General features: G+C 39.7%; 1 protein-coding gene across 2 annotated transcripts in view; it reads left to right on the top strand.

The window, feature by feature from the left end:
* The window catches only part of LOC112107710 (rho GTPase-activating protein SYDE2), a 47,306-nt gene extending 22,195 nt beyond the window's left edge, over window positions 1–25,111 (top strand). For both annotated transcript variants that reach the window (XM_024201542.2, XM_024201540.3), the window contains exons 3-7: window positions 1,595–2,694; window positions 6,403–6,529; window positions 15,508–15,689; window positions 18,029–18,260; window positions 23,835–25,111. In XM_024201542.2, coding sequence (XP_024057310.2) covers window positions 1,595–2,694; window positions 6,403–6,529; window positions 15,508–15,689; window positions 18,029–18,260; window positions 23,835–24,337 — 2,144 coding nt within the window. In that variant the 3' untranslated portion in view covers window positions 24,338–25,111. The remainder of the gene's footprint in view (window positions 1–1,594; window positions 2,695–6,402; window positions 6,530–15,507; window positions 15,690–18,028; window positions 18,261–23,834) is intronic.
* Window positions 25,112–27,577: the final 2,466 nt, after the last annotated feature.

Consider the following 27,577-nt stretch of genomic DNA (forward strand, 5'->3'; position numbering starts at 1 on the left):
ATAATCCCAAGTATACATACAAAATGATGGTCTAAATTAGCTGTTACCACTCAAGAAAGAGATCTTGGAGTCATTGTGGATAGTTCTCTGAAAACATAAACTTAATGTGCAGCAGCAGTCAAAAAAGCTAACAATGTTGGGAACCATTAGGGTAGGGAGAGATATGACAGAAAATATCATAATGCCTCTATATAAATCCATGGTATGCCCACATGTTGAATACCGAGTGCAGATCTGGTTGCCCAATCTGGATAAAGATATTGGAATTGGAAAAGGTACAGAGAAGGGCAACAAAAATGATTTGGAGTATGGAACAGCTTCTGTAGGAGGAAAGATTAAAAAGACTGGGACTTTTCAGCTTGGATAATGGATGACTAAGAGAGGATATGATAGAGGTCTATAAAATCTTGACTGGTGTGGAGAAAGTGAATAAGGAAATATGGTTTATGCCTTCACATAACACAAGAACTAGGGGTCACCCAATTAAATTAATATGCAGCAGGTTTGAAACAAACAAAAAAGGAAGTACTTCTTTACACAATGCACAGTCAATCTGTAGATCTCTTTGCCAGGGATTGTTGTGAAGGCCAAAACTATAACAGGGTTCAAAAAAGAACTAGATAAGTTCATGGAGGATAGGTCCATCAATGGCTTTAGCCCAGATGTTCTGGGATGCAACACCATGGTCTGAGTCCCTAGCCTCTCTTTGCCAGATGTTGGGAGTGGATGACGGGATGGATCACTCGATCACTTTTTCTCTTAATTCCCTCTGGGGCACCTGGCACTGGCCATTGTTGGAAGACAGAATACTGGGCTAAATGGACCATTGGTCTGACCCAGTATGGCTGTTCATATGTGCATTCAATCTCCTCCTTGTCATTGCAGAGTGAGGGGGACAGAGTAGCTGCCAAGAGAAAGGTGTACTTAAGGCCATTTGCCTGTAGTGGAATAGTGTTCTCCCCCTCCCTCTCAGTGAGTCTCAGACAATGGAACAGGGTTCTCAGCTGCAGTGACAGAGGCAGGGCTCTTATGAGAATAAGAAGAAAGATGTGTGCACTGAGGAGGATTCCTCTGTAGTACTTCATTGCATAGCACTGCAGGCTGTATGCTCTCCTGAGTAATCTAAGGGAAGTGGCAGTACTCAAAGGAAAGAGTATCTGTAGTGTTCCACAGTCTTCCCATCTAAACTCATGGCTACCTGGCATCTGTACCCTGCTGAAGCAGTCAAGTCAGCTTGTGTGAAGACACATTGTACAAACAGATGGAGTACTACACAGGTATGTGGGATGAGTGAATTGTTTATATGTTGTTTGCACCAATTCTGTTTTGTTAGGCAAAGCCTCAATAGAATGGGAAGAATCAAGCTTCTGACTGTCCTCTGCCAACTTTTGGCTGAAAAAGTCAGCAAAGTGCAGAAATACTTACGTTTGTTTAAGTGATGCACAATATTTGTCTAAGTAGATCCCATATTTATTGAATATTGACAAACTAACTTCTTCCATAGTTCACAATTTTTTGTTGCTGCTAACTGCTGTTAATGGGCAACTTTAAAAATGCATTCCTATTTTGTTTTTGTTTGTTTTTTCTTTTAAAGGATCTGGAATCGTACCTGCAAACAAGGCTGAGGCAGGAGCGACAGAAATTTCTCCTCCAAGTCCTAATCCTTTGAAAAAAGGAGGATCAATTAATTGGCCTTTCCCTGATAAAATAAAATCTCCTAGAACTGTGAGAAAACTTTCAATGAAAATGAAAAAATTGCCAGAACTCAGCAGGAAGCTGAGCATCAAAGGAACCTCAAGCTCTAATAGTTCAGATAATCCTTCTTCCTTGCTGAAAGGTGACTGTCAGGATACAAGCCATGCCACAACTTTACCATCTTCTGGAAACGCAACAGCAGCTGCTAGCAGGAATGTTATAAGTCGCTATCATCTTGACAGTAGTGTATCGTCACAACACGGCTACAAAAAGAAAAGCAGTGGGAGTTCCAAATCCTCCAGTAAAGGTGGTTATCTCAGTGATGGAGACTCTCCTGAACTTATAGCAAAATCGGGTAAACACGGTTCTGTAAGCAGGTTTGGGAAAGGAAAAGAGACCCTTCCAAGTAACAACAATAAAACTGAAATAGACATTGATGCTTTTAGACATTACAGCTTTTCTGATCAACCCAAATGTTCCCAATACATATCCGGACTCATGAGTGTTCACTTCTATGGTGCTGAAGATTTGAAACCGCCGCGGATGGACTCAAAAGATGTCTTTTGTGCAATTCAGGTAGATTCAGTAAACAAAGCAAGAACAGCCTTGCTTACATGCAGGACGACTTTTTTAGATATGGACCACACTTTCAACATAGAAATTGAAAATGCCCAGCACTTAAAACTAGTGGTCTTCAGCTGGGAGCCTACCCCACGGAAAAATCGTGTTTGTTGTCACGGAACAGTGGTTCTCCCCACTCTTTTTCGAGTGACAAAGACGCATCAGCTGGCTGTCAAACTGGAGCCCAGAGGGCTTATTTATGTCAAACTGACTCTCATAGAACAGTGGGAGAATTCTCTTGATGGTCTAGTTGCAGATCGAGAGCCAGTGATATTTGGAGTAGATGCTCGAAAAGTTGTTGAGAAGGAAAATGTGGACTTGATGGTACCGCTTCTGATGCAGAAATGTATTGTGGAGATTGAAAAGAGAGGCTGCCAGGTACTGTAAACTCTTTAAAAAATTCTCCTATATCATGTGGCTGAATTTCCTTTTGCACTGTTATGTTTAGAATTTGAGCAGCGAGCAAGGCAATACAGTAAGTATATTTCCCACAGTGTGTCTTTTTTTTCTTTGCTTCTCCTTTTATTTGGTCTCATCACTTTATTGCTGTCTGTGTGTAAATTTCTCCCCTTGCTCATTGTAACGTGGTGAGGAACAGTAAGGCTGGGTGAACCCAGCATTTTCAGCTGCTTCAGACCCAGTGGTGTGTTAGGACAATGGGAACATAAATAAAACTGTAGATTATGGCACTTGGAGCAACTCCTCAGTTAAGGCAGCGTTGGGGTTAGGACTCACCACTTCCTGACTTCCAACCAATGGCTCATTCCACAAGACCATTTCCGCTGCATACATGTTGAAAAGATATAAAATTCCCAAACACCCACAATTCAGGCATTGTGCCATCTAAAATAAAGTTATTTGCTATCATCCTGGCAAAACTTCAGTTTAGCAAATGCATTCACAAGCCAAAATGTGAAGGATCGACTCTGATTTGTCCCTTAGCCTTTCCTTTATTTATGCTGCTATACATAACACGTCTGCCTTTAAGCACAAGCTACTGCTTGGGAAGCCCCCAAACAGACTAAAAACTTCAGGCCAAGTCTGATCTACCCCTCTGGCAGTTGGACAAAAAGGAGACAGAACTCTCATTGTCTTCCTCCACACACACACCCTTCCTTTTTCTTTCTTTCTTTCCCACTTCTCTCTCCCTTCCTTCATGGGGGGACCCCAAAATTGTAAGATAAACTCTGAAATCTAATAGTGTCGTGCAGTGTCTTTTGTTCATCTTGTATAGTTTATGCTTGATAAGTCTAGTGGTTGTAAAATGTGTTAAAAGGATCATGATATCTTCATCTTCCAGTAACACTTCCAATTGTAGATGCTGAAAAAAATTCGAAAGTAAGGAAGGTGCATAGTTCTCATGGCAGACTTCTCCTCTGGCCAATTTAATTGAAGTTAGCAGAACAACTTTCACATAGTGCTCCATAACATGTGTGAGGCCTGGGAGCCTTTGACACACCCTTTCATTCAAGGTGTGCGCTTCTGTTTGATGAACCCTGCAATTCAGAAGTAGCCACACCCCCTGGTTTGTTACATTTTAAAAATTGTGCCATTTTTGGTGAATGGTTCTGGGCCAAATGGTTTCACCACTCCCATTTTTGACTTTGATCATGCAACTCCGATTTTACCACAGCACTTGCTTGTTAAGATCTAGTCATGCAGATGATATCGGGCAATCAAGACATTACTGATCATTGAACAATTGGGATCTGAATTGTCTTCAGGTGCCTGGTGCTTCTAAGCATGAAATGTAATTTTTCAACCTGTACAAACAAGACTGAGAACATTAAATGTACAGTGCATGTTAATTTCACATTTGACTATCTATACATGAAACTTCTTGGATTTCTTACTGAACTACACAGAATGTAAGTTTGTGTTTCTGCTAATGTCACTGGTGTCTGGATGATTTAACAAGCTGTGATAGTAAAACCTTATGGCTAATAGTTGAGTGTTTGTCTAATATCTGCATATACATTGCTAATTTCTGCTTTCAGTTATATGGATGTAACATCCATTGCCTTAATTTCTTAACTCTTCATGTACATCAGTGAGCCTTGGATCCAGGTAACTTATTTGACCATTAGCATATGTCCCTTTTTATAAGCCATCATATATAATATAGGACTCCTGGGTTCTAGTCTCTGCTCTGCTCATGACTCATGTAGCCTTAGACCAGTGTTTCCCAAACTTGGGACGCCGCTTGCATAGGGAAAGCTCCTGGCAGGCCGGGCCAGTTTGTTTACCTGCCCCGTCCGCCGGTTCGGCCGATCGCAGCTCCCAGTGGCCGCGGTTCGCCGCTCCAGGCCAATGGGAGCTGCTGGAAGCGGCAGCCAGTATGTCCCTCGGCCCGCACCACTTCCAGCAGCTCCCATTGGCCTGGAGCAGCGAACCACGGCCAGTGGGAGCCATGATCAGCCGAAGCAGGTAAACAAGTCAGTTTACCAGTCAGTAAAATAGGGATCAAAATAACTCTCTCACTCTTAGAGGTGGTTTTAGGTTTAGTTCTTTAACGTTTGAGAAGTGTATGGAGAATGGGTGTTACCAAAATACAAAGTTGTTTTTAAAATGATAAATATATCAAGTTAGAGTGTGTAGAAGTATATGCGCCAAATACTCTTCGATGCATGATAATTGTGTATAGATACCGTTCCCATGTACCTGAATGTGTTAGATAACTTTAGGAAATATAACCTCCTGCTTTGTATAAAAGTGTTCATGTAACTTGAAACAATGTATATGTTGGCATAATATCTTAACTCTTCTCAAATTTGTTTCTTGGTTACCTGATGCTAGAGTACATTTGTTGTCTCTTGATACCCCAGCGGATATGATATCAAATATAATTAAATATTGGTAATGATATAGTTAACTGCTGTGAAAGCAAGTGTGTCAATACTAAATTACTCACTTAACAAAATAAAATCGAAATAATTTCTTTGTAAATTGATTTACAGCATATCCTTGTTTCTTAATGTGCATAATCTGCGGCCATGTTTCACAGGTACGAAGCTTGTTTACTGAAGGGCCTATTAATCATCAATAGACTAATATCTGTAGATTTACCTTACAAAGTCCAAGACCAATTTTCTAATCCAAATTATTTTCTGCTTACACTCAAAGGAGTTAACGTATTAGGAATTAAACAGTTACGCTAGCACAAAAGTGGTGAGCTGAACAAGCAGAGTAGCAAGAGGGTTGCAGTTTCACCTGCACAGCTTTGCATTATTCATTGAGATTACACCCACTCATCAGTGGTTATAAAGAGTAAATGTGATTAGAGTTCTAGTTTGTGTATCACAACAGAAGAAAATGAGTGTGGAAGTTGTTTTTTTAAAGAAGCCACTAGAAAGTGAGCAGCAAAGAGCACTTAGATTAATGTAAAGGCTTGATATTTTTTTTCCATTTTGTATTACAGTTTATTGTTCTAGTTCTCCTTTACAAATTATTATAAAAAATCATTGAAGTTGATTAGGACGTTATTCCCATTCCTTGTCAATAAAAAGGGTTTGTGTGTGGGTGTATAACAATGAATAGTCTTTTGGGGAGGGAGTTGTTTGCTTTACACTAATATTTAACACTAAGTCCTGCAACTTTTTATCAGAGTTTATTAAAACATTTATTCTTAAACAGAACATTGCTAGCATCTGCTGTGGGTACATGGAAACCTTTTTGTGCTCTTCCTGAGTGACTCAATGATAAACCAATAGCTTAATAAAAATCACTTTCTGTCAAAGACATAATGGTTCAATATGTGTAGCTGTGGATATTAGCTGCATCCATAGAAACAAACTGATAAGAGATTGAGTTTCAGTATTGTAGAGAACATTATTATTTGTTTACTATTATAACCCAGACTGAGGACATTGTACAGTATTGATAACATGTTGCTGTTTGATGTTAAAAGATTTTGCCATATGCTTTTGTTTTTTACTTAAGTAAGTTTTTTGGGTGTGAGCATTTTTTCCTCCTTAACAGAAGACATTGTAAAACATCTCATTCTTTTCATGCCGGTTATCTGAATAGCACTACTTAGTGCTCTGTAATGGGTAATATGTCACAGTGTGGCCATGATTTTACTTCTAGGTTGTAGGCCTGTACCGATTATGTGGTTCAGCAGCAGTCAAGAAAGAGCTTCGAGAGGCGTTTGAGAGGGATAGCAAGGCTGTTACTCTCTGTGAAAACCAATACCCAGATATTAATGTGATAACAGGTAATGCACTTACTTTTGTTTTTAATATATAACCATGAGAAATCTTTATCTAAATAAAGAAAATTGTACTTTAAAATGACTCATTGGAGAGTCACACAGACAATCCATTAGCTACACTTCATTTTGCTGAACAAGAAAGGGAAGATGAATCCTAACTTTTGTCATGTAAAAATGAGATGTGCCAGTGATAGAGAAACAGTGTAATGAGTTCTGGATAGAGGTTTGAAGTGAATGGAGGTCTCCGTGGTGTGCCAAACCTTTAAGACTATTTATTCTTTGTATTGTGATAGCTCCTGGGAGACTTAGTCATGACCAGTATCCCATTGGGCTAGATGCTGTACAAACATAGAACAAAAACTCAGTCCCTGCTCCCAATATCCTATAATCTTAAGAGGAGACAGCATGTGGATATAGCCAAACGGGAGAGTACAAAGAAACTTGTCTTATTTACGAGCTTAGGCCCCAGTCCTTGTGCTAATTTTACAAATAATTCAATTGGCTTCAATGGGACTACTCACAATACAGAAAGTTAAGCACGTCCATAAGGCCTTGTAGAATTGGGTCCTTAGAGCCAGATCCTGCTCCCATTTAAGCCAATAGCAAAACTTCCATTGACTTATGTGGGAGCTAGATTAGTGAATAGTGCATAGAAATTCAAGGTGTGCAGTGGGAAAATAATTATCCATTAACCTGATCATATGCATACTTTTTTTGTTAGTCATTTATAGAAAATTAATTTGGGGCTGATTTTATCTAAAGTCTTATCTGTCTGTGTAGTTCATATTCCTGTCACTCAGTGGGATTACTGGTAAGGGTTTGGAGAATTGAGACAATTTTTATGATGAGAGTCTTAGTTTGGATAGCCTTCTGGAAATAAACCAGAATGTTTTGTGGTATATACTGTGCATTTCACCTGTAACATTTAGTAGTAGGAATCTTTGTTTTTTTTAAAAGGTGGAATAATTTTATGACTAACCTTTGTTTACATAACAAATATTAATAATCTATTTTCAAGCTTCATGGTATAAATTGATTGCCTGCAGAAATTGGAATGGAATTTTTCCTTCATATACATTCAGGGCTTGAAAGTTTACTTAGCATGTGGTAGCCCTGGTGCAAATTTTGCTGGGCTTCAACATCCTCCGTCACTTGTAAAGAAATAACAATTGTGTTATTTAATTGTTTGTACTTTAATTTCCAACATAGTGTCAGTCAACTTTCTATTTTATGCATATTTAAAAAAAGTAACTTACTGCTAAGGATGGGTGAGTAGAAGAAAAACTTTATCAGCAGATTTTATGCAATTAATTTTACGGTGTTTGCTAAATAATATCTTTGCAGAATAGAATTTGACCAACCCTATTTACTGTTTACTTGGCTAGTTTCATTGTTGGTTTTTGCCAGTTACTGGCTACTCCCAGAGGCAGGATACTGGATTTAATTATATATTCTTTATTTTGAAAGGTTGCACAATGAACACTCATCAAGCTCTCTTAAAATATTCTTTGATTTAACTTCTTTTAATAAATTCACAAGAAAAAAGTGATGATAATTCTTAGGACCAGTTTCTTTCAACAAGAGTTTGTTATGGTCCTGTGTTGCTCTTGATCATTGTAAGCAAGCACTGGAAATGCAGATGACTGTTGTTGCTTAGGTTTGTGAATTAACTCATAGAAACAAGAGTTTAATTATGTCAAACATCAGAAACCAACAGCTTAATAGTGGGCCGTAACTAAGTAATGGCCAAACAGATGTACTGCTAAGACAAGTTTTGGCTCAATAAAAAATTGAAATAGCATCTCGCACCTTAATATAAAGCCTCATATACTATAAACCTTCAGCAATTACAGAAGCAATTCAGACACATGGAAGACTTATGAAACAGTTCATATCCACACCCAGAAAAACTAGTAATATTTCTAGAGTTGCCAACCCTCCAGGATTGTCCTGGAGTCTACAGGAATTAAAGATTAATCTTTAATTAAAGATTATGTCATGTGATGAAATTATGAGGAATATTTCCAACCAAAATTGACAACCCTAAATATTTCATAGCATTCCAGTTACCTGTGCACCTCACTACTTCAAGTATTTCTTATAATTGATTTAAGCTTAGGTTTGACCTGGGATAGTGCTAAGTGTAGAAAGAAAGCCCTGGTGTTGCAGCTGCACTAGTCTGGTCCTTCCAGCACAATCCCACAATACTGTGGATAAATACAAAAATCACTTTAATTTTGCAAAATACATTGGCGCATGCTTTTGTTGTTGTTAAGCTACATCTGTTTGAATGTGCAGGGTCTCCTGTACTCCTGACTTCTTGTTTTGAACTACTGCAGCTTCTTAATTTTTTGCATTTGACTTTTATTTTTATAAGGTGTAAGGCATACAGTTTTGATATCTCTGTTTTTAAGGAAGAATCAGATATGCTTCTTTATACGTTATAAAATGTATGCTGCTTTATTTCTGAAGAAAAAGCATATTTTAAGGAATCGCATTTTAAAAATTATTTGCTACAGCACCTCTTCAACTGTGCAGTTCTGAGACTCACGATGCACTGGTTCTCTAACAGTTGTCAGGGTTGCTGTATGTGTCTGCACACTGAACGAGTTACCTTCCGCAAACTGTAGCCAGTTCTATCATTGGTTACAATCTAAACAGTTCAGTCTTTGATGAACCTCTAATGCCTGCTGACATATCAGAGGCATCATGCATACTTTTCCATCCTTATTTGTAAGTATCTGTTAGTGCATATTTCACCTACATTATCTCTTTGTTGATGAACAGGTTTCTTAATAAGCTAAATCATGTGTTCCCTAAAATATGAATAATCATAAATCTTAGCTCATTTTGAAGACTAGTGCTTTATGTGGGCCCATATTGAAATTTGAGGAGCACTGTTGTTTTCAAAACATTATGAAGATATTTTCTTTTGACAGTTCCCCAAAGCCTAAGGAATGAACATTTAATGATTAAGTTTGACTGAGAAATGCTCTTGAGGCTGGCACTGGCTTACACGCAATTAAATGCGCTCGTGGCTCAAAATAAAATGGGCTGCCAGTTTTAGGAACTAGCCAGTAGTAATGTTGTTGCATCATGTCTGCTTCCATCCATGTGAATTCACATCTCTGAGTAAAGCATGTAATACAGTTAACAGTTCAGTGGATCAGAAAAATGAGAAATTAATGAAGTGGATGGTGGTTTCTGCTTGCTGTCTAAATTTGTTCTGTGTGGTGAGTGGTTGTGTGAAGGAGAAAGCAGCAGTGAGCTGGCAGTCAGGAGAGCATAGCTTAGATTCATAAAAATAACTGCAGCCTCTTATAGGGCTAATTTAGCAAAGGGAACAGCAAAAGGATTGAGAGGTCAAAGGGCACTCCATGGCTCAAAACTATTCTGTTATTCAGGAAGTAAGAGAAAGTTATCTTGGGGGGTGGGGGGAGGGGGAGAGGTTGGTCCCATGACTATGGACTATTGTATTAGGTGAATTGAAAAATCCTATTTCTTTTGTTTTTTACAGTGCAAATATTTGTAATCAAAAATAAATATAAAGTGAGCACTGTACATTTTGTGTTCTGTGTTGTAATTGAAATCAATATATTTGAAAATGTAGAAAACATCCAAAAATATTTAAATAAATGGCATTCAGTTATTGTTTAACAGTGCGATTAATCGCGATTAATTTTTTAATTGCTTGACAGCACACACACACACACACACACACACACACACACACACACACATATATATATATATATATATATATATATATAAAAAAACAGGAATATATAACAGCCTTGCTTTTTGAAGAGGACCATGCAATAAAAAAGCTGTCATCTGAATCTTGAGATGGATCCTTGAAAGGACACGTGTTTACAAATTTAAAGGAAGAGTAAAAATTTTGATTTAAATATATGTTGGGTTGAATAGTGTGTACTGAGTGTGCATGATATAACATTTCTTTCAGTTGGGAAGTGTGCACTTAAACTTAGATGCATGTCTGAGGAATGCACACCAATTTAGCATGTCTGTGGGTAAGAGCCTGCTCCTGTTGATGTCAATTTTGAAATTCACATTGGTTTCAACAGGAGCAGAACTTGGCTTCAAGTGTGGACTGTTTGTCTCAAGGAGTTTATAATCTTCTCAAACTGAAAAGCTCCAGATTCTCCCCCCCCCCCCTTTTTCCTCTGCCCTTTCTTTCTTTTCTTACTTCTTTCTTATTTATAGGCTTTAAAAACCTCAGAGAGTTAATGTTAAAAACTATTAATGCCCTGATAAAGTTATACAGCGAAAGCTGGAACAAATCAGCTGTGCTTTCAATGGCAGCATTAATTTGGCCATGTTGCACTAATCAGAAAAGTAGGACTAGGAAATAGTACATTTGTGTAATGGGGGGCGAGTTAATGTTGCTCCTGGAATCTTTGCTTCCACTTTTTCTGACTTGCTACAATTTTGACTGTTCTTTCGTAAAATTGTTTCAATGCAGTACATTTTCCTTTTTTACTTTTCTTTCAAAGAAATAAGAACAAAGATTGATAATAGTTGTAATAGTTATATTCCACATATGAAGACCATCTAAGGAGGAAAAACTAAATCTCCCCACTCTCTGTATTTATGCGAAATTAATTTTTAACAAAATATTTAGTGACACAGTTTACTTTACAGCTGGCTCATAGAGCAGGCTTTGCATTGAGATTTGTAACAACTCTGGCTTTGTTAAAGAACACAAAAGTGATGTATTTCTGTCCTGGTTTGGGGAGTGACATGTCCTATGTTTGGCAGATACTTAAAATTATACCTCTCTATTTCCTGCTTCCAGCTCTCTCATGCCAGGTGCTGCCACTAATCAAAGTGGAGGCTGCATTTATTAGGTTAATTATGGTAACATTTTATGAAAAGGAGTTTTAGCTAAAATGTTTATAATAGGTTTAACTGAGCTGTATTTTAATTAAAGTGGTTGTTTGCATGATATACTGTGCTTGGACATTTTGTAGCACAGAGAGTGATTTTTTTTTTTAATTAGTTTTTTTAAATGAGAGTGGTAAAAGAGGTAGGGTGGAGAGAGAGGTAAAACCTACACATCTTTAGGTGGTTTTTTTGTTTTTGTAATACTGTGGGTTTTTTTTTTTTTTTTTTTTTGCTTCTAGATACCAGGTGTGTGTTTGTCGTTTCCAAAAGTGGCTATGATTAGTGCTCTTGTGTTTTCTGTAAGCAATTGAAATAATACTCATCCTGAAGTATTAGCCAGGAGTTTAGACCTGTTTACAAAAATTTGCAAATGCTGAGGTTAACTCCCCGCACCCACTCCCCCGCTGCCCTTGCCCTCGATTCTATTTTAGACAGACGGCGAGGCTCATAGAGAAGCACGTATAGTGAAATGCTTCCTGGCTGTTAGCATCCCACAGAATCACATTTCTCTTCTCCTTTTCCTCCTCCCTCTCTACCCCAATCCTTTCCAAAATTACTTTTATAAATGGTCATCTGCATGTCCTGCGTGGTCTTGGCTACACTTGCACGTTAGAGCTCATTAAAGCAGCCCCAAGCGCCCTAAGTCCCGATGTGTCCACACTGACAAGGCACGTAGAGTGTCTGTACTCTGCAGCTGGAGCGCTCCTGGTAATCCACCTCCATGAGAAGAATAAAGCTTGCTACGCCCTGGCTGAAACGCCCGGGCGTCAGTGTGGGCGAGGTATTGCATTACTGTGCTGTGACTGGCCTCCGGAAACGTCCCATAATCCCCTGAAGTCAAGTGGTCACTCTTCTCGTGGTTTTGAAATCGGCTGCAGGCATGCAGAGAGATCCCCTTTCAAAGCTCCGTTTCTGACAGCCGGCATGCTTATCTGCTCCAGGACAAAGCAAACCATTAGTGTGGAATGCTGTTGTGGTGTGGGGGTGGGGGCGGGGAGTCTATGCTGCTGTCTGAACTTACAAGGCAGCATGCTAACACTCTCAGCCCCCCAAAACACACTTTCTCTCCCCCCACATACACACTCCACCCCCCATTTGAAAAGCATGTTGCAGCCACTTGCACACTGGGATAGCTACCACAATGCACTGCTCTTTGTGGCGTTGCAAGAGCTGTAATGTGGCCATGCCAGTGCGCTTGCAGCTGACAGTGTAAACACATGGCAGAGTTTTCCCTACTGCGGTCTCCAAAGGTTGGTATAACTCTCAGCACTCTACATCTGCAAGTGTAGCCATGCCCTTAACGTTGGGACTATAGCAATAATTCTTTACTAGTTAGTGTTTTCTGGGATCAAGAAAATTTGCAGAAGTAGGTCCTTGCATTCATTGCTGCAAATGTCTGTGGGCTTGTCTACACTTCAATGTTGTCGACAACTTTTGTCTTTCACAGGTACTTAAAAAAGCCCTCCCGCGAAAGACAAAAGTTTTGCCGACGCAAGTGGCAGTGTGAACGTGGCTTTGTTGGCAGGAGCGCTCTTCTGCCGACAAAGGTAATGCCGGTCGCAGGGCTGGAAGTATTTTGGTGGCAAAAGTGCTGACAAAATATCAGAGAGCGTTCACACACTCTGACTTTTAGCGACAAGGCTGTGTTGACACAGCCTTGTTGCTAAAAGCTGCTTAGTGTAGACAAGCCCTGTGATCTTGATACATTCTTATGTTTAGTGAGAGTTGCAGGAGTTCTGCACTTCTTGGGCTTGGACATATAGTTGCCAAAGAGGTGATGAGTGGAAATGTCAATGAATGGGAATGGCTGCTGTAGCCGTATCATTCTGTGACCACTGATCTACTTATTGACTAGTGCAGCAGCTGTAAATGCTCCAGGTGGTTAGAAAGTGGGACGTTGGGTGGGGTTGATGTTTTTGTTTTAGGGATACGGATACAGCAGCCATTCCCATTCATCGACATTTCCACTCATCACCTCTTTGGCAACTATATGTCCAAGCCCAAGAAGTGCAGAACTCCTGCAACTCTCACTAAACATAAGAATGTATCAAGATCACAGGGCTTGTAAATTGGAGAATGTCACTTTGGGATCCTGCCATTTACAAGAAGTAGGGGAGGAGCAGAAAAGAAGCTGCTAGTAGCCTTCCCACACATCTGCTGTCTCAGGAAAGGGAAGGGAGAGTTACAGTAACTAGGAATGACCCCACCCAACGTCCCACTTTCTAACCACCTGGAGCATTTACAGCTGCTGCACTAGTCAATAAGTAGATCAATGGTCACAGAATGATACGGCTACACCAAAGCCTAGTGACACATGGCTTCATGTGTGCCTGGTGATTAATTCCTTTCCTATTCATCTCATTGTTTCTTATTATGGTTTATAAAATATGCCTGATTGCCAAGTATCACTAGAAGGCCATGCTCTGTGTATTAACACTAATCCAAAGCAGAAAAGAATTTTATACTAGTATGAATTGCGTATGACAAGTTTTGGTGGAATGCATTTGTGACCTGTTAGAACTGGAGAGATTTTTATCATGGAGAAGAAAAATGCTCTCATGTTAGCAGTCATTACTGCACCTACTGTGCGCAACATAAGCAGTTTCTAAAGTGCTCTGTATACTGGCAGTGCAAAAATAGAGGAAGGATAGTTCAATGGATGGGGACTGGCTTGGGAGACCTGGGTTTAATTCTTGCCCTGCCACAAACTTCCTGGGCAAATCACTGAGGGTATGTGTACACTGCAACCACAGGCTGTGATTTAACCTAGCTAGCCACCTGGGTAATTACCCAGGGTTCCGGACAGGGCTGTACAGCCCATGCTAAAGTCTGGGATGCTGCAGCTTCATCTATTCCGCATCTGTATTTTCCTACCTCTCAGGGATGTTGTGAAGATATCTTCATTTAAAGATTGCGAAGAGCTTAGATCAGGGGTGGGCAAACTTTTTGGCCTGAGGGCCACATCTGGGAATAGAAATTGTATGGCGGGCCATGATTGCTCACAAAACTGGGGTTGCGGTACGGGAGGGGGTCAGGGCTCTGGTTGGGGATGCAGGCTCTGGGGTGGTGCCAGAAATGAGGAGTTCAGGGTGCGGGAGGGGGCTCCAGGCTGGGGCAGGAGAGTTGGGTGCAGGGCAGGGGGTGTGGGCTCTGGGGTGGGGCTGGGGATGAGGAGTTTGGGGTGCAGGAGAGTGCTCCAGGCTGGGATCGAGGGATTCAGAGTGTAGGACGGGGATCAGGGCTGGGGCAGGGGGTTGGGGCGCAGGGAAAGGCTCAGGGGTGCAGGCTTACCTCAAGTGGTAAGTGGGCAGCGCTGACCTCAAGTGGCTCCCAGAAGTAGTGGAATGTCCCCCCTCCAGCTCCAATGCCGAGGCGTGGCCAGATGGCTCTGCACACGGCCAGGCAGCTCTGCATGCTTCCCTGTCCGCAGGCACTGCCCCTGCAGCTCCCATTGGCTGCTGTTCCTGGCTAATGGGAGCTGTGGGGGCAGTGCTTGGCACTGGGGCAGCGTGCAGAGCGGAGGGCCCTGGCTGCCTCTAAGCGTAGGAGCTGGGGGGAGAGGGAGCATGCTGCTACTTCTGGGAGCTGCGTGGCGCAGCCCTCAACTCTGCTCCCCGGCTGGCACGGGGCAAGCCCCAGACCCTGCTCTCCAGCAGGAGCTCAAGGGCCAGATTAAAACAGCTGGTGGGCTGGATCCAACTCGCAGGCCGTAGTTTGCCCGCACCTGGCTTAGATACTACAGTAAATATAAAAGAGAGAGGTCTGCGGTAAGTCTAGTACTAATAGTGCTATAAGCATACTTGAAAAGGTTTCCAGAGCCCCAAAATATTATGAAGTAATGAAATACCATCATCGGGCAATGACACTCCCAGTAATTCAAGCCCTTGGGAGCTCCCCAAATAATATGATTTTAGTCTATTCTTATTTCCTCCCTGCAAATGTAAGATGTAGAAAACAGCCTGTCCAATCCTCTTATAGGAGGAGTGCAGGTTATGTGCCTTACCACTCCCAAGAAATTCTGTAATGTGAGAGTCTGCAGCTTGTTAAATGCATCTGTTCCTGTCTCTTTTGTGAAGGTGTCCTCAAGGATTATCTAAGAGAGCTGCCCTCTCCCCTGATAACTAAGCAGTTGTATGAAACAGTGTTAGATGCCATGGTGAAAAATCCTTTGAAAATGACAGCAAGCGGTTGTGAAAATGACCCAAGTGACTCTGAGCATACGGTGGCCCTTCTTGATTGTCTGCCAGATGTTGAAAAGGTGAGTACTATTGGACAGCTAAAATGATAATAAATCGCCAGTTGCAGAAAGGGAAGGAACTCTTTTTATTAGACTATACATAAATGCCTCTGAGTTCTTATGTTTTCTATTTGTAACCCAAATACCCACTTGATAGATAACACTTTCAAGCTGTCTTTTACTTTAGGGTCTGTATTGCTGGGTTTAACTTGTACTTTGTGTGTTTTACCTCTTCCGGTGTACAAAACGGAATTAAAAATGGCATGGGTATTTTTTAAAATTGTTAAAAGGGAGATCCTGACTATGAGCTGTATTAAAGTCCCATCACCATTTTTGTTATCCTGGGTATCCTAGCCAATGCTTACCTGAGTAACTGCATTCTTCTCCTCTAAACATGTGAGGTAGGACTATAAGCTACCATATGTTGTAGTGTAATAGCTGCCGTGTTCCATCCAAGAGAATACTGCAAACAGCATATCCTGGACAGGCAAAGTGAACCCTGTATATAGATTGTGGAGTGCTGTGGGAGGATTCAGTCTGAAAGGCACTCTGTAAATCCCTCTTGCTGAATTATTATTATTATTATTATTATTAACAACAGTGCAATAAAACTTTAACCTGGTTTAATGTTGGCATAAATAGATTTTACAAGAGCAAAAGTTAAAGGTTATTAACAGAAAAACTAAAGAATGAGAACTGACTTGATTGTTTAATGTGTGTACTGTAAAGGGACAAGCAAATTGCTTTTATGCAAAGTAGAACATAGTAAATGTTTAACTTTTAGCCAGCAAATGTGCTTGTGTTAAGTATTTTATTACCTTAATTTAAAAGATGAATTAATGTTCCTTTAAGAAATTTTTATTGATTTGATTGCCAGCTGTTTGTTGGTTTTTCACTTTTGTGTTGAAAAGTGCCCAGAATTCAGGATGGATGCTTCAGTAATAAATAAAATAATCCCATGGACAGCAGCTAGTCTGTGTTGCAGAAATGAATGCTCATTCTCCATCGAGGAGGACTGCATTTGAGGTGGTGAAAGGAGCAGGTCCTGCTTTTGTGTTTGTACATCTGTTCTGTTCTCTGATAGTTCAAAGGCTGCTTAACTTCTTGGTCCTACTGTTTAACACATAACATTACAGTGCCATTGCTCTCAGAGGTGCACATCCTATGGCAGGGGTGGCCGAGCCGCATGCGGCTCTTTTATAGTTAGAGTGCAGCTCACAGAGGCCCTCCATATACCTTCCCCCATTCTCCACCTACCTCACTGGGGTGGGGGGGAAGCTTGTGGCTTCTGCCCTGCGGTGTGTTGGTGGGGCTTCAGCCCCACGGGGCATGACTGCCAGGGCTCAAGGCTTCAGCCCCGACACTCCCCTCCCTGCGGGCTGAAGCCTGAGCCACGGCAGGCACACCCAGCTCTCAAACTTCTGAAGATTATCGTATGCGGCTCGGAGGGTTAGTAAGTTTGGCCACCCTGTCCTATGAGTATGTGATGTATTGCCTGAGGTACCAATCTCTCTTCCTGACGATCTGTGTTCTTCAGGAGAGATTAAAGGAGCAGCCTTGAACATTTTGAGCAGATACTAACTCCTCATTGGGGTGTTTATGGGGTTGCACATTCATAAACAAAGCCCTTTTCTTCAAGATTACAACTATTCCTAGAAGTTGCCCTTCTAACTAAGGGGTGTAGTACATAGGACTTGAGTGTCCATGTCTGACAATCCAGCAGTTTTAAAGAATTCTCAATTCATGTAGGCCCAGATTCGGCCATCTATAACGCATGTTGAGTAGTATTGTATTCTTCTAGTCCCACTTTGTTTAGTGGAACTACCACTGGGGTAAGGAGCTAGACAATATGAGTAAAAGCACCAGAATCTAGTCCTTAAAGTTAAATGAAAGACACTGCCCCTTTGCAAAAGAATCTTTGGAAGCTAAGCATTTTGAATGCTGAAAAAGACATAATTCTAATAAGTCATTTCCACTTAAGGCAGACTTGGGTGGCCAGAAAACTGGATAGAGGCCAATTTTTATTTTTACCAAGCCAGACTGACTTCTTGTGTCCCTGCTTCTTCTTCAGTTTCTTTCCTTTCTCTGGTGTCCTCTTTTCACTGTAAGAAAATCTATACACATAGATCAGAGGTCATGTAAGAGAGAAATTTTTTACCCAAGACATCTGTCTTAACCAGCCTGCACTGTAATGGAGTCCAATACAACTTGATGTTCAGTGCTTAGATACTGCAGTGATTGTGTTATAGGATATGTGACAAGCACCCTTGAAAATAGCACTGTTAAACAACAGCCATGGGATGATAACAGACTGTATTTTTGCTGTATCTAGTTACCTGAAACTTAACTCTTCATTTTAGGCAACCCTAAAGATGCTGCTGGATCACCTGAAATTGGTGGCGTCTTATCATGAAGTAAATAAGATGACGTGCCAGAATTTAGCTGTGTGTTTTGGGCCTGTCTTACTGAGCCAGAGGCAGGAGACCTCAAACCATAATAACAGAGTCTTTACAGATTCAGAAGAGCTTGCTAGTGCCCTGGACTTCAAAAAACACATAGAAGTTCTTCATTATTTGCTCCAGCTATGGCCAGGTAATAAAGTTTATGAAAAAATTCTGTCTGATGAGAAAGCAACGTCGTCAGATCCTAAAATATAACCAAATCTTTTACTGTGTGACTATAGAGTGTGGTTTACAGGGTATACAAACGGTATTGGGACTCTTCTCAGTTATAGCAGCAAAGAGTCCTGTGGCACCTTATAGACTAACAGGCGTATTGGAGCATGGGCTTTCGTGGGTGAATACCCACTTCTTCGGAAGAACTTCTTCGCATCCGAAGAAGTGGGTATTCACCCACGAAAGCTCATGCTCCAATACTTCTGTTAGTCTATAAGGTGCCGCAGGACTCTTTGCTGCTTTTACAGATCCAGACTAACACTGCTACCCCTCTGATACTTCTCAGTTATAGGTTAATATGTCACAACATACAACTTGGTGATTAAAGAGACCACAGTAATTTTATTATCTATTCTATCCAACTGTTGTTTTATTAAAATGTATCATTTAGTGGGAGATCCTGTGCTTTGGTGATCTCTCTACCAAATGAAAATGACAAGATTTAAAAGTGCACATACAAAAAGCTGTTTTAGTGCCTTTTGTGTAGTGTTCTCAAGCAACTGTGACAATAAAAATAGACAAAAGGCCAAAAACCTCACCTAATGGGGTAATGCTCCTACACATGACCTAACTCAGGTTTCTGCTGTGTTTGGCATTTTACCGACTTTGGCCTGAACAGGTATAGATTCTTATGGTTTTATGGGTTCTTAAATTGCATGGACAGACCTGCTGAATTATTGTTATTTGTATTACAGTAGTGGCTAGAAGACCCAGACAGAATTTGAGACTCCATCTGTACAACTATGTAGCAGAAGGCTTTGGGGAGATAGGTAATGAGCCAGTTTCTGAGAGGTGCAGGGCACCCATAACTCCCATTCACTTCATTGCGGGTTTCATGTGCTTAGCAGCTCTTGGGAACAGGCTCTAGTAGAAGGGAAGTGAAACTTCGATATTTTTAATGAACCTGCCAGAATGCAAGTGAAGGTCATAGTTCTGTTCAGATCTGTGCTTCAGAGGTAGAAGGATGTTGCCAACTTCTCATTTCCTAAGGTATTCAGAGACCTGATCAAAGCCCTTTGTAGTCAATGGAAAGACTTGCATTAACTACAGTGGGTTTTGGATTAGACCCCTTATAAATTATTTTTGAACTTTTTCTCCTGCTTAGTAGTTAGCTATTGAACTGGAGTCTTCCCTTATGAAAACACTGCAGTAATCCACAGTAACAGGCTCAGCTATTGTAGTCTCATGGTTGTAAACTGGAGTTTGAGAAAATTACTGGGGGTTCTTTAGTATCTTTTTATAATAGTTAAATATTCCCTGGCCAACAGAATCCATCAGTCACCTAGAGATACGTAAGTGGGTGGAAGATGAAGGTCTGCTATATCTCTTGTTTCCTGACATGAACAATCATTGAAGCCCACTTAGTTTCATAGTAATCTGATTTGTGACAGTGATCAGAAGTAATCTCTTCCATTACCTACCTGCTTGTTAATACGTGTTTCTCAAATGTGCACAGAATGAACATTTTTATTTTTGAGATTGCAGAGGTTAACTATAGTGATTTCATGAAATATTTTCTCATCTGTTTTGCCTTTAGGACATACTAAAGCCTCTTAGGAAACTTTTGATTTGCATTAAAGTATCCATTGAAATATGGGATAAAACTACTTGATATGAGGTTTAAACCAACAGAGATTATTTTTTTAACTCAAACAGAAGAAATCCTTGTTCTTTTATGTAAGATTAACAGCAGATATACAAGAAATGTCGGAGGGTATGTTGTGTCATGTGTTTGGGATGGCAAGTGATTCAGGTATAAGTGAAGTATGAAGGCCATCATATATTCTGCATATGCCACGCTTATTACAGAAAATCTGTTTCAGAAATGTTTGAGAATAAATATTTGTGTATCCCTTTGCCAATAAATCCTTAATACCAAGAGTCAAAATACAGGACCGGGAAGGAGAGGAAAATCATAATTATTACAAAACCTAAAAATTTACCTAAAATAGTTTCCCCATACATCATCATGTCACAATTGAATTCAAAGTTGATATCTATCATCTGCTTAGGATAGAATAAAAATGCTATACCTTTTAGAAAATGGGAAATCTCCCCTTTTCCAGTGATGTATAGCAGTGGTTCTCCAGCTCTTTCTATCTGCAGACAACTCACAACAGAGAGAGAGCTGCCCAATTTCTCACTGGATGGTTCTGAAAGCATTTAATTCCAGAAACCACCAGGAAGGAATCCTGGAACTCAGGACTGTGTGAAGGAAAGAATTAAATATTTCTCTGGCAAGTTGTGCAAGAATAAATAAATAAAAGTTAATGGCCGTTTGAAACCATTTTAAGTTTAAGTTGAAACCGTTTTAAGTGTTTCTCCTGGAGGGGGAGATGGATTAGCAGACAAAGTGCAGGTCAGGCATATGGGCACAATGAATGCAGTCTGCAGTTTATTACATAACTACATAAGTGGGAATAAAGGTGAACTTCAAAAGTTTATTAATGTTTTTGTTTTTTAAGATCACAAATATATTTTCTAATATATTTTGAAGTAAAAGTATATGGAAATCCAAATTTTTAAATATTAATCTTGTAACTCCACGAGCTGTACCCTAGCTCAGTGGTTCTCAAAGCCGGTCCGCCGCTTGTTCAGGGAAAGCTCCTGGCGGGCCGGGACGGTTTGTTTACCTGCCGCGTCCGCAGGTTTGGCCGATCGTGGCTCCCACTGGCTGCGGTTCACTGCTTCAGGCCAATGGGGGCTGCAGGAAGGGCGGCCAGCACGTCCCTCGGCCCGTGCCCCTTCCCACAGCCCCCGTTGGCCTGGAGCAGCGAACCGTGGTCAGTGGGAGCCGCAATCAGTCGAACCTGCGGACGCAGCAGGTAAACAGCCCGGCCCGCCAGGGGCTTTCCCTGAACAAGCAGCGGACTGGCTTTGAGAACCACAGCCCTAGCTCACATTTTCTTAGGGGAAGATCTCAAAGTGGGTGCTGCTTTATCTAGCTAGTAACTTTGGTTATTATCTGTTGAGAGTCTTTAGAATGATTGACTGAAGTAAGAGAATTGTTTGAGAAGGTGTAATCTGTCTTTGGGTGGAGCTGTGAAATGCGAGGGGTGGGATGAATAAACAAGTAGAGGGAAACACAAGAGTCTTCTGCAGGCCTGTTTGAAATTACCACAAAAAATTCCAAATTTCTGAAGAACCATGGAGAAGTGTTTTTTAAAAGTACCCCACGGTTTCCCGTGCTACATTAGATACTGATCAGTATAAATAATATTGTGGGACAGACAGTGACTCAGCCTTCGTGCATACCTCTTTATCACTATCACAAGAAATAACTTCCACCCTGGGAATATCACTAGGATCAGTGCTGCTGCTGCCAAAAATGTTTGGCACAAAATCACTCTGCACCGGAGGCTAATGCCATTTTAAGGTCTACAGCAGCTGCAGCACTCATCTGTCTGTGAGCACCTACTTACGCTTTATATCCTGGCAATAGAAACAATGAGTTTGTTAGGAAATTTAAATTGTGTAGAGGAAGAATAACCCAGTATAAGTATGCAAATTCTCATCTGTTCGGTTTGGGGTGTTTTGTTTTGGATATTGAAATTTCTAATGCTCACTGCCAGTCAGATATTCTCAGCCGTTAGACCAGCACTTTGTGGGGAGCCAGTGTTACTTCTGACTCTCACAGCAATCTTATGAAGCCAGTCAAAGGGCCTGAGGGGATGTCCCCATCAGAAGAACTGGAACAGCTGCTTATCAAAAAGATAAATGGCAGTGCTTGATCTTCCATATTCTTCTGGTCGGACAATGATCATGTCATGGCACTGCCTCCACACTCGGGGGGCCAGGATTCCTATTCCTTCAAGATGTAACAAATGTACACCTGTTTCATTATGGATGTGCTTTAGCATAACGGCTCAACAGTCATTGACTAATAATGGAGCTGCCTGCTATAGGTTTGGCTAATTCAGCCTACAGAAATGAAAACGTGGGTTGTATTTCTAGTTGCAAATTAAGGTGGGATTTGAACCAATAATGTACAGTACCTTTGGTTTACAAGAACTGTGCAGAACAATGACTACAGTGAAATTAAAGTAAAATATGAATGCTTAAATGTAAATCATTCTTCTGAGGGTAAAAAAAAATCTGACTCAAGAAGGAAAGATCACAGTCTAGTCTCTTAAACTTAATCTTCCTGTAGTTTTAGCAACTTTGATAATAAACATGTTGTTGTGCAAAACTTCAATTTCCTTATTTTTCCAAGTGAAAACAAATGGTCCTTGTTCAGTGGGAGAGTGTAAAGCTGGCAAGTTATTGTTAACCCATGGACCCTTCATCTTAATGGAGCAAAGTCCAAACAGAAAGACTTTTGTTAATGTAAAATAAAACAAAAAGCCAAAAAAGTTCTTGAAGATTACTGTGGTATACCTAAAATGAGACTAATGTCTTGCCTAGAGACCAGTTATGGGTCCAGAGAGGAGAACATTTGAGACCTCCCAGGACTGAGACCTTTATGTGTCCCTAGCCTCTGTTTGTCAGAGGGTGGAGATGGATGGCAGGAGAGATATCACTTGATCATTACCTGTTCGGTTCACTCCCCAATCAGTAGACAGGATACTGGGCTGGATGGACCTTTGGTCTGACCCAGTATGGGCGTTCTTATGTTTTATGCTTAAATATAGAGGACATTAATTAAAAAGAGACCGAGTTGGAATCTTCCTGATCTCAAGGTATTTGTGTATGCTACATTTCTAGCAGTGAAAGAGAATGCATAACCTGCTTGTTTAATTTCAAGAGGTAATAGTCCACTGCACAGCAGAAAGCAGTTCAGATATTTAGGAGGCATGGGTCAGTAAAAATATTTGTACTGTTTACCATAGGAAGCCGATAACAGAGGAGGAGTCTTAGTAACTTATGCTGTGTAATCATGAGTTCAGGTAACAAACCGTCAAACCTGTTTGAGTGTATTTTATCTTTGACATGGAGTTATGGCTGCTTAGATAAATTAATACAAAAGAGTTTCTATTGGTAGTGCACAAAACTTCGGACAAAAGAGAAATGCAAGAGTTCAACTCTGATGTGCCTTCAGCTTCTCTAGGTGTTTCTCGAAGTGGTATTTTTATTGTGTTTTTAACCTCTACATGCTGTGCCTGTGTTTTGTTACACCATTTAGTTTGGAAGAGGCCTGTGAGCTAAGCTGTTTGCTTTTATTTGACCATAGCTAGATGGTGATTAACTCAACTGCGTGAGTTAATCAATGCTCTGGAAGTTTTCTGTTTTTAAATAGACTTTTTCAGTTGCGGATTAAATATGGCATGAATCTTCAAAACTGGGCTTTCCATTAGATTTTCCTTTTAATCTAAGTAATGTCAGACAATGGCAGAAAAAAATAATAGTGGAATGTGTTGGCCATAAGTTTGCATGTATTAATGCATGTTTTGAGTGTGTAAAGTAGAGTGAAATAAATGGACAACCTTTTGTTGCTGGTCTCTACTAGCAATATGATTGTTATGATTTTCATTAAACTTCTTCTTTGTTCTAGTGCAATGTTCAACTGCCAAAGAATCAACATACTCAAACATGTTTCCAGGGAACCAGTCGTCTTTGAATTATCTGAGACCCAAGAAGCAGCGGCCTCAGATGTTGAATTTGAGCAGTACTGAAATGTCAGGGGTACTTAGGCCCAGACCAGCCAGACTAGACAGTCCCTCAAGTAATCGTTATGCAGGAGACTGGAGCAGTTGTGGGGAAAACTACTTTTTGAATCCAAAGGAGACCCTAAATGAAGCAGACTATGATGATGTTCCTTCAGAAGATACAGAAAGTGGAGAAGATTGCAGCAAAGTAGATGGACCAGATAGACTGATTGAACACGCAAAATCCATGTCTAAAGAGCATACATTTCAGACCTATTTGACAATGCAAACAATAGATTCAGCAGTAGACCACAGAGTAAACCTCAAAGACCTGCAAGAAAGTATTGATACTCTGATAGGAAACTTGGAGCGGGAACTCAACAAAAACAAACTAAATATCACTTACTAATTTCCTTGCATGATACCTGCTGTTGATACCTCCCTGTTCCTCCACCCGCCTCCTCAAAGAAGTCTGTCTGTCTGTCTTTTTTTAATGCATTGTGGAATAATCTGTGGCCTCCCTTCGATAAACAAATCCAATTTAGCCAATCCATTATTGTGGATAATTTTTCTTCTCATTAGAAGAATACATTGGCCTCACCCTCTGTGGTTTAAGTTGGCCTTTTAGACTATGCGAAATGATGTTGGGAAGAAGTGATTTCCCCCCTCACCCCGTCAAGGTACTATGCACTTATGAAGCTTGGACAGTATGTGACAGGAGATAAGGTGCCATCTTTGTCTGCTCTGTGTAGCAACAGCACTCTTCGTTCCTGAAACTTTATACCTGGTACGGACATTCCTCTTAGTAGAGGATTAGTGTTTCTTGGCCTGTGATTTGCAGCATGAACTTTAGGTAGATCCCATTCTACCATCTATGTCACCTTTTCATTTGCAATGCAAAGGCTGCTATGAAAAAATGCTTTTTATACATATATAAAAGTTTAGCTGTACAAAATATTATTGTATTCCTGTATTAACACTTTTCAGTAATTATTTAAACCTGCAAAAATTAAATATTTTTCTAACCTTGTTTGTATATATTTATGTACATGTTTGTATAGTTATATTGGGAAGCGGGAAATCTGAATTAGATAAGGAAACCGTTTCTAAACAGCTCCACGTTGTGATGCCAAAATAAGGATTTGCTTGAGCAATGTAGCATTTGATTTTATGCACAGAAATATGTGCCAAGAGAGAGGACATAGTGAATGATTAATATAAATGACCTTGTGTCATATGTTGTGCTTCAGTTCACAGCTGTTGACTATTAACTACATTAAGAAACCATCCAGTTTAGTTTTAAGTAGTATTCCAGCATTTCCTAAGTGTTTCCAGTGAACCTGTCTGTTCCCTTTAAAGGTGCCCTTCAAGCAAAGAAGGGGGATGGAAAGGATTGTGCTATTTATTTTTTTTAATCCTTTCGGATGTATGAAGAAGGTCTGAAAGGGTTTTGGGCTTTAAAGCTTTTATTTGGGGAGGGGGTGTGTGCTTTTTCTTTTATCTTAGAAATAGCAGACTGTTAAATCTTTAATGCCTTTGGAAGTCATCTTGCATGATTCAGATGTTCATTGGGAACTTGGAGGTGATAAATACCTATGAAAGGCAGTTGTGTGACCCCCCCCCCCCCCCCAGTGTTTTAATTAAATAGGTGTTAACCAAAACAAACGAAATCAAGAGTTTTAAACAGAATGAAAATCACATCCCTCTCAATCAGATTTCATTTCCTTGGTATCTGTGATCTCATAATATAGTCATACCTCCCATCAGCTAGAGTCTTCCATGGCAGGCAACTGAATTTCTAAAATAAAAAAAGCTGAGAATTTTGTTTATTTTTTTTTAAAAATCCCAAGCCACCTTTGTAACATCATAACAAGCAAAAGGGCACAAACCCATTGTTTTTCTTTTATAGGACACAGCATTTTTACTGGGAATTCAAACATCCAGTCTTAATCAACTAGCAGTATAGGATTTAATTTTCTTCTTTCTTTTCACTATGTCCGCATCCTTCCATATCTTTCCTATTGCCCTGTAGTAAGTGCTTTTAGCTAGTACATACTTCTATCTATTGCCAGGTTTTATAATTATTTATTTACAGTAGAATGGCATTGAGAATTAGGGTACAATTTTACTACCTTTTTCTAAAGGAATATCTTAGCATGGTTTCAAATGATTTATTCATTCTCATTAATTTATTTTTGTTATAAGTGTTAAAATATGCAATACAATATTGTTTTAAATGTAAATTTAATCTGACACATTTATCAATAAATCAATGTATTTTTTTAAACTTTTATACAGAATGTGTATAATTTTTAAACTATAAATTTTAATTCTAAATAAAAATTTGAATTGAGAATAAAATGTGATCAAGTCTTGTAAGTGGTTATTTAAAAACATACTTTAATTTAAGCTATCTACTGTACATATGCTTTGGCAGAATATATTATTTGCTCGATAGATACTCTAGTGGTTTGCAGAATTTTTTTTTCAGTCACTTGGAGAATTTTGTTTTCTAGATTGCATTTGCATTCATATAGGATTTTTAAAAAATTAATGCAATAGCATTTGTAGATCTGTTTTTGTAAGCAACTTTGAAAACCAGTGTTTTTGATGGCAGTTCTTGGTATGTTACAAAGATATGTTGACAGTTTTGGTTAATCGGTTTCCATATCGTTTGTATAAATATATTTAGCATTAAAATATTTTTGTATAAATATTCTTTGGTAAACCAGACTATTTCTTAAATTCTCTGTGTTTACAATATAGACTACAAAAGGGTCCATTATGCAAAAGTATTTGGTGGAAATTTCTTTTTTTTTTTTTTTTTTTAATGTACAGATGTATTTCCTAGGCTGAATAGTGCATTAACATTTTATGCAGCAAACACATTGCTTTATCAAAATTAATTTAAACTTTAATATCTTAACAACATTAGAACACAGTAATCGGATGACCTGTAATGAATTACTTGAATTAATGTCAAGCTCATGAGTTGTTTAATTATACTAACTCTTCCCTTTTCAGAGATCTTGTATAAGGGATCTAACTGCAGGTAAACAAAATTTATTTTGCAGTTTGAATGATTGTGGTTGCCATGTTTGCTTTTAAATGGGTTATGACAACATCCTGTAATATCTTGGTGTCCTGTAAACATTTTGTTTGTTATATACTGTGCCTATTCACAAATCTGTTTATATAATATTTGTTCAAGTTGCATCCTTCTGTCAGATTTAGCGTTGTAAAAGATTCTTAAAGAGCTGGATTAGTATGTGAATTCCCCATGACCAGGGAAATAAATGCAGGGATTAGAAGAGCGTAGTTCTAGCAAAATGGAAATTAGCATTTCTTCTAATAGGTCTTCATGGCTTACAAGAGATGAGCCTCAGGTTCTGCAGTTTTTACTCAGGCAAAACTCCCAATGAACTCCATGGATAAGCCTTGAAACACTTATTTAGTAACAAACTACAGTTTCTTGAGTTCCCCATTTTTCTGTGTTTTTCCAGTATAGTTCATGAAGGTGGTAGTGCAGTGGTTTACACTCTGCAGGGCCTCTTACTACCAGAAGGGATGTAAAAACTAGATTTTACAGAACACAATATAATTCACAGGCAGACTGTCTTTGAGCTTTGTGGCCTTTCTACTGTCCCAG

Source organism: Terrapene carolina, unplaced genomic scaffold (assembly GCF_002925995.2).
Source record: "Terrapene carolina triunguis isolate 2854851 unplaced genomic scaffold, T_m_triunguis-2.0 Scaffold210, whole genome shotgun sequence".
In the NCBI taxonomy this organism is placed as follows: Eukaryota; Metazoa; Chordata; order Testudines; family Emydidae; genus Terrapene; species Terrapene triunguis.